At 45.9% G+C, this 8160-nt stretch overlaps 1 protein-coding gene across 1 annotated transcript in view; it reads right to left on the bottom strand.

The window, feature by feature from the left end:
* Nucleotides 1–7916, bottom strand: part of sema3fb (sema domain, immunoglobulin domain (Ig), short basic domain, secreted, (semaphorin) 3Fb) — a 59379-nt gene extending 51463 nt beyond the window's left edge. Inside the window, exons 1-2 of the mRNA XM_053446025.1 lie at nucleotides 7573–7916; nucleotides 5543–5710 (exon numbers count right to left, since the gene is read on the bottom strand). Of these exons, the coding sequence (XP_053302000.1) occupies nucleotides 5543–5660 (118 nt within the window). The 5' untranslated portion in view covers nucleotides 5661–5710; nucleotides 7573–7916. The remainder of the gene's footprint in view (nucleotides 1–5542; nucleotides 5711–7572) is intronic.
* Between the last annotated feature and the right edge of the window lie 244 nt (nucleotides 7917–8160).

Raw genomic sequence — 8160 nt, forward strand, 5'->3', positions numbered from 1 at the left:
TGTGACACTTATTCCTCTCAATGAAGCTTGCAGAGCTGCTGCTGTGTTAAATGCCAGAAACGAACCCACACACCACCTCAGACTCTCCACGTCTAAGGTCATGTGCACCACAGTGGTTGGATGAACACCATTTCTGCACCACCGGCCTCAGACCGGGCCCCACATCAAAGTCTCCCTTTGCGTCAATGTGCACCACCTTCTCCACACACACTCCAAAACATCTCCACTGTTTTACACAGATGAGGAGGGCTTTCTGCCTCCCAGCACCTAGCAAGTAAGTGACGCTCTTGACAGCTGGATCGCAGCAGAGCGCAAGCTGTGCTGGACCAAGCTGCGTTTGCACTTAAACCACCATCACCACCCTGCCGACTGTGTTCAATGGTTAACCACAGAGCTACAAATGACTGCTGTGAGCGCAGAGGGAGAGGAGAGTTTAACATTAAACATAACCGGGCTTAGCTGCTGTGGAGACAAGCTGAGGTCTGGGACGTGGCCAAAGTAATAGTGGTTTTCAATGCTTTGTCAGTCATTACTTTGCTGCCGTGGGGATAAATGGACTCACAAACAGTAATTACAGATCCCAGCCAAACATCAGCAGAGTATTCGGGCAGTGCTTTTGCGGCTTCTACACATGTTTCAACAACACTGCGATGTTATAGCAGGGTCCAAGGTGCACCAGTATCCTGCAATTTAGATCTGCGACAGCAAACAGCAGGAGGATTCCGGCGGTGAAGAAGTTCAGGCTGCACGCTCTTCATAGTACTAACAATTAGTCAGATAAACCACATTATAGTCCCCTCACTCAAACAGTCAATATTGAGTAAACACTCCTGCCTCCTATATGCATGCTGCCATAGTGAATCAGGTCAGAGATAAGATAAGTCAGACCATGCCGGTTTGCCTCTGGAGCGCAAAGAAGAAAGTGAGCACAGGAAGTCATTGTGTAAAAAACGCTAATAAGGGTTTAAACATTAACTAGTATAAGTGGCAGGGGGGCAGTAAAAGGACAAGCCCCGGATGAACTGATAGCAAAGTGCTGGTTATCAAAATAAGTACCTCACTGTATGGATGCACTCCTCAGCTGGTATCTGTGAGGCATTCTCAGACTGAATCCTCATCTATTAATAGTAATCAATAAATTAATTGCTTATTATTAACCATTTGGATCAACTAATTGGTTCAACTGTTTTTTTTAAATAATATATTCTATAAATTCTGCCTCTTAATTGTGAATATTTTCTGGTTTCTTTACTTTTATAATTGCAGTCAAGTGATTTTCTTTGGTTTGCGGACAAAACAAACATCTGAGGAGGACATGTTGGGGGTTTAGGAATCAAAGATCTGCATTTTACCATTTTCTGACATATTGTGAACCAAACAACTAATCGATTAATCAAGAAAAGAATCAACACCTTAATAGACATGGAAAAATATTATTTGCAGCCCTAGTTGCTTTTATTGCTCATTACGCAGTGTAGCAGAATTAAACTCAAAAGGGAGTTCCTAAACCTCTACGCTGCCACCCACCTAAACAAAACACACACTCACACACAAAAACCCGATATACAGTAAAGACTTTGTTGAGGAGTAAAAATAGGAGTGTTCTGTTAGCCGTTCACAGGAGGCCGTGCAGATGAGTAAAGTTGGGAATATTAATAATGAGCCGGAGATGCTTCGATCCTCTGCCACCTGCACTGACACTGGTTAGGTGTGCGCAAGTTGACCCACATCCTGCCATCATCCCCGTGCGCGCTCAGAGGGAGGAGGGTGCAGTGGGATGGGGTGGTGGTGGTGGGGGGGGGGGGCTCATACGGTAATCCGTATGATGTTATGGTATCTAAAAGTATTTACCTTTGTCCTCTCACAACAATATTCCATCACTGGGCTTTTCAGGGCAGCCGTGTCAGATGTCATTAAAGCCAACTGGGAAACAGTGAGAGCTCTCACATGCTGTTTGTGGCACCGGCACACGGCTCCACCCACAGCTGGAGATGACGTCTGTGTGGGAGTGAGGATTTACAATCGTGGAGATTCTTGACCCCGCGCCTCTGTTTACTCTGAACCAGTGTTAAGCTGTTGTCTGTTTATCTAGAATGAGAAAACGCTTTTGTTTAAAAGATCTCGAAGATAGAGGCTCTCGGTCACCACTTTACACTTTCTATTCCAACACCACAATATAAAGCTTTGACATGAACTGCAGCAAAAAGATGCTTTGGGATTATTCTAAGTGAACGACTGTGAGGCTCACAGGGTTCAAGTGTAGTGTAAGACCTGAAACAGTAGAACCTTAAGCATGGATATAGATTTGGATCTGCTTAATGCATGAACTCAAATATGTCATAGAGGGATTCTGGGCCAGCAGCAGTACTGTTACACCCTCTGCAAAACGTGGCACTGCAGATACATCCCCTGGAGGGTTTTCTTCCATTCAGAAAAATCGTTCTGTACGTCATGATCTAATAAACTGCACATGTAAATCTGTTCACCTCTGGATTTAATGCACTTGCATGACGTAATGGTCTCAGAAAGGCAATGCTCTGCAGCTCGGTCACATGTTAATTCAGTGATGGACAGCTTTAAAAAATGGTCAGGTTAAACCGCAGTAACAAATAATTGATAAATAATGGCTTCACCATATACTACAGCTTAACTTCTGTATATAATACTTAAACCATTAGAGTCAATGACTTAAACACAGGAGTCTGAGAACTTTAAAAGAAAAAGCTGATTCAGGTCAGTTTGCTTCCAGCACAGTTATGACAAATAACAGGAGTTTTGTGTGTATTGACATAAACAATTGATGGCACATAAGAAGAAGAGGATTTTGTAAAGCACCAGCCGAACCACAAATGAAAGCAGAAAACATGATGAAAATGTGCCACTTGTTTATGGCTGCAGTCTCATTACTGCTCCACACAGATCGGTCTCCTCCACCTGAAGCTTCAGTGACACACCTGAGTCACAAGTTCCATGTACACCACATGCACGTCATAATTAAACCCCTCAGTCTGGTTCAGCTACAGTTGCAGTTTGAATAATACAGGAACTTTTCCACCTTAGGCCATATTAGAATCTTATCATATAGAGTTTCTTCTTTCAATTTCCACTTAGTTTATAATGCACGATTCACATAAAGAGTACTTGAAACTTACTAATCATAAATCATTCTGTTCCCAAACAGTGAATATATAATTCAATGTGTCTTTAATTCGCTGCAGGCAGACAGCATAGATATATGTGTGACAATGGGAGCTCGTGTTAACCCTTTCTCAGCAGTTCCAGGTGGTTATGTTGATATGTCAAGCCTTATACAGCAATTAGTGATTTTTCAAATTTAACGAAACCAATAGAATTTGATATGATTCTTGTCTTGGTTGGGTTTCCTGGAGAACATAGTACCATCTCAACTAACCTTAAAGTATAAATTGATTATCTGTGCAGAATTGCTTTGCTCTCCATCCTGAAAAACTCTTCTCCCCTTTGCTCCTCTGACATTGATCAAAACTATTTGCCGTCTAAACTCAGTCCGTTTTCTTTCTTCTTGCAAACTCTGCGCTTTCTCCTCAGCTTACCAGCGCAGCGTGATAAGCCTGAACAAAGTCTACTTCCAAGGTTTATCCCTCAGACTTTACAAACTCTAATCTCACTGAAATGTGTATAAGTAGATACAACCTAAACCCTCGCTGCATTTTCAGAGCGGCTTGGCTTTCAGTATCCCAGGAGGTGTTGTCCCTGTCATAAAAGCTGTGCACACTACATGAAGCCCAAGCAAAGCAATTAGGTCCCATGATTTACTCTGCCCGCTTTAATAGGGACGTGAGGGCCTCCCAGATGGAGGTCATGGTTCTTAACCTCGCTCCTCAGCTACCGAGTTAATCAGTTTGAAACATGTGTTCAGTTCAACATGGAGCAAAACATTCAGGCTTTATAGAGGCAATTTGAAATTTTCCTCACAGTGTGCCACGATGCCATAATGATCGATAATTATCAAGCGGGGAACTGGTAATTAACACATTCTTTCCCTCAGTCGCACATTCAAAACCTTCATGTTGTCCGCACTTGTCGTTGGCTTGTGTTCCACTGAAGTCAGCGCTGAGAGGCAAACTGCCTTCTCCACAAACAGCTCGAGCAAAAAAACGTAACACATCACGATGCACCAGGGAGAGTGCAGCCCGCTCGCCAAGGTAAGGACTGCATGGGCCTCTCAAAAAGCAATTAAGGCGGAGAGAGTCATAATATTGAATGGAGAGAGGGGGGTGCATTCCTGTGAGAGAGGCTGCAGCAGTAGACTGTGAAATTCATATTGACTGGAGAGGCAAACACACACACAGGTAAGCAGGGGAGCCAAGCTTCTTTCCCCTGCTTGTCAGAGCAGAGAGTGGTGCGTGTGGTTCGGGTGAGGTCAGCCATCCAGAGATGCACCTATACAAAAACCTTTCTGCAGAAAACCTTATAGAGCAACAGAAAAAAACGTTACAGAGCTAAAAAAATTACGCAGTTTACAGCGTTGTCTTAAAACACAACACGGCCTTTGTGTCGAGAGCGGAACAAAATGATATTCGGGAAATGAGAAAAACTGCTGAGCTCTGTGCGCGCGCTCACCGATGTGTTAAATCCTACTTGATTAAAGCAGGAAAACGCCTTCAACAATGAACGCTGCCAGTCCACTTAATTAAGTCAACTTGTACGAGGGAGCGCTGGGAAATGGAAAGCAAAACAAACAGGGGCACCGCTGCTGCCGCCGCTCGCTCGCTCCCTCGGCTTCTCTGGATGCTAATCAAAGGCTTGATCTCCGAGCGGGACAGGCCTCGGGGACGTCGCTCTGCTTGGCTGATCCTGGCAATTTGCTCTTGATAATACCCCCCCCCCCCCCCCTCTCTCTCTCTCTCAATGCACCCCTCAGAACCAGGCAACCAGTGTCAAGTAATCTGCGCGGCCGATGAAACGCACCGACACGGCCCCCTGTGTGCAAGTCTACCTCACCATGGGAATAATCACATAATGGCTATAAGAGTTATTACATGCTCCACATTATCCCGTCTCCCTTTGTGGCGCCCAATTTAGGGAATTCCATAATAAAGATGATTGAAGATAAAGACGCTGCACTTGATTAACTAAAACAACAATCTCCTGTGTTGATTCAAAATGTGCACGAGCGAGACTTACACCTTCGCTTTGTGCGTCTGCTCTGTCACTGCTTGTGTGTTTAATTGTTTGCCTGATAAAGGCCAGTGGACGCATCTGGTGATTATTACAATGCCTGGAGGTCTGAGGAGAGTATGGTGTGTGTGTGTGGGGGGGGGGGGGGCAAATGAGAAGTGCATGATTTGTTTTGCGGAGCGTGGCGATACCGTAAGTTCTTCCTCTGCAAAAACCTTCAGCAGTTCTCAAATCTGTCACATCATCAGTCATTCGGCAACAGAGCATATGGCAAGAGTTTGAGACAGCAGCAAAAGAGTATGAAGAGTTTGAAACATTGCGGAACCAAACCGGGAATCGAAGGGGTGTGGGGGGGGGGGGGGTGAGGGTCATGGCTTCTTACCTTTGAAGGAGATAAAGACGCGAGGTGCGGCCATCGAGTCGTTGCCCACTGGGTTCCCGAGCACGAGGCTGGACAGTGCCAGGAGGGTGTGGACCGTCCACAGTCCGTCCAGCTGCATGGTGGACCAACCTCCAGGAGCACGCAGAGACCGATTCCTTTTTTAAATCTCTGCAGGGACAAAAGGGAAACATGTGAGAAGATGCTTTCTCAACTTTAAATGCTAAAAAAAAATCTAAATATTGAATTTATGTGTCATGTCAAATCGACGGCTCCCAAGGGCCCCATCAACGCAAGTTTCGGTGACAAGGCTCAGAGGTGCAGAGTGTACACCCACGTCTCTGAAACTGATGAGTCCCTATGCAGAGCAACTAGCTCCTTAGAGACGGGCCTGCTCTTCCATTCGGTAAGAATTATAGTTTGTTTTTCAGAGGGTGACGAGCCGATGGAAACACCACACCGACTCCAGTGAGCCGAGCTCCTCTCCAGCTCCCCTCCACATCCACCCAGAGCACATTCCTGCCCTGTGACACCATACCTGTGCGCTGCTCTGTAATTATGGCTTCACCTAACGCCAGGTCACACCACGTCCTCACACGTAGACACTGGGTTATGATCGGTGCAGTTGACGATAAAATATTAGCTTCTAGCAAAAAGGCTTGCTATAAATGGTTAACAGACGATGAGGGACGCTAATGGGACCGTTTAACAAGACTTCCGAACAATGCATGGGGACCTTTAATTGCTTCTCAGAGTCAATGAATGACAGACAGCGGGGAGCAGCCACAGTGAGCCACACATGCATCACATCATAAGGGTGCTGGACACCTCTGATGCTTGGCCACAGTCCATCAAAACCACTCTTGGTCCATTTTATCATCTCTGCCACCGCTACAGCCCAAAAAAACCTTTTCTATCCGCCACACTTCATTCACATTGGGATCCACTCCAGACATCTTGTCACGTCATGTCTCCTCTCTACAAACACTGGACGTTTGGACCGGGTCTCCATCTCACACGCACCTTCTGAAGCCGGCGGTGGAGCCACAGAGTCCTGCAGGCGGCCTGGCTGCCGTGGATTTATGAGAATAAGCAGCTGTTTAAACCTCGGCTGTTTACTGACAATTTGTTAACCATCCAGCTGTTTATTCTGAGGCAGAGGCCAAGTCCTTCACACAAGCACATGAACTCAAACAAGACACTGGGGATTGTGAAAGCCTCCTACAGCCACGTTACACTATGAAGCTGAACACACCAACTCCCCCTGAGTCAATTTGTGCAGGAGAATCAATGCATGCTGTATGTTCCAAGTTTACAAAAGGAGCGGTTATGCAAATATGTGATCACACTCATCCAAATAAATCTTCAGGGGGAAAAAAGCAGATCAGAGCCACTGTTGCTCTCAGCTGAATATATCTGCAGTATATGAAGTACAAGGTTATACTTCAGGTACTAAAAGTTACAGCATATCACCTAAGACAGAGGGGCTGGTTTATCCAGTGAATAATAAAGGATCCACTCTGATCATCTGTTACATTAACAACAGACTGAGACGATACAAATCATCCTGCTCTGGTGTGAACACTGACAATGGCAACGATTTCAAACTTTTGCATGATCAAGTGAAGAAGAAAAAAAATGCTAAAACATAATAGTCTAAAGTCTGCGTGTGTGTGTGTGTGTGTGTGTGTGTGTGTGTGTGTGTGTGTGTGTGTGTGTGTGTGTGTGTGTGCGTGCGTAACAGACTGGCAGCCTTGGCCACACATGGACGACAGAACTGTAAACAGTCTGGTGCGCTATTGGAGCGCGCGCTAAACCGAACAGCAATTAAAAGAATACTAACGCTGGTAAAGAACTAGAGCTGCGTTCTATTTGATTTTATTAGTAATAGGATTTATATATATCATTTCAATATTTATAATAGAAATTAAAACAGACAATGCGTCAGGTAATCAAATGAGAAATAAAAGATTTAATTCTATTTTCCACCAAAGAAATGAAATAGAGAATAGAAAGCGAAGACACAAGCTTACCTTGCAGATTACAGATCCCCGAATAGAACTTCAGATCCAGGCTTAGAAGTCATTGAACAAACCAATTCCAACAGATCGCTCACTTTCGCCTCCAAGTAGAAACGACCAATAATAAGAGCAGAGAATCCGGGCGCAGCCTCGGGATCAGTCCCTGGTGTTCAGCTACCTGCGCGCTGTGCGCTGCGAGTGGCCCCGGAGCTGGCGCGCTGAGCGGGTTGTGGGAAAAATGTTCCCCTAGTTCAATCTCGTGCGAGACCGCGAGGCGGCTGTGGTCGCACGGCAGCGATCAACATCTCGTGGGAAAAAAAAGAAGAGAAGGAGAAGAAGCAGCAGTTGAGAACTAAAGTCCCTGTGGGGGGGGGGGGGGGGGGGCGGAGAGGTCCAGGCATGCACCGTGCGCTCCTCGGGAAAGTTAAAGCTCCTCACTCACACACTGACTGACTGCAGGGAGGGAGGAGGGCACCAGCAGGTGGATGCACAGGCCGATCCGCCGTGAACACACCCACAGGGCGGGCAGCGCGCAGCCGAGCCGCCCATCAGCCAGCTGAGGGGCAGGGAGACAGTCTTATGACTGTACTGTGGTGTCAG

Source organism: Pleuronectes platessa, chromosome 2 (assembly GCF_947347685.1).
Source record: "Pleuronectes platessa chromosome 2, fPlePla1.1, whole genome shotgun sequence".
Classification (NCBI taxonomy): Eukaryota; Metazoa; Chordata; class Actinopteri; order Pleuronectiformes; family Pleuronectidae; genus Pleuronectes; species Pleuronectes platessa.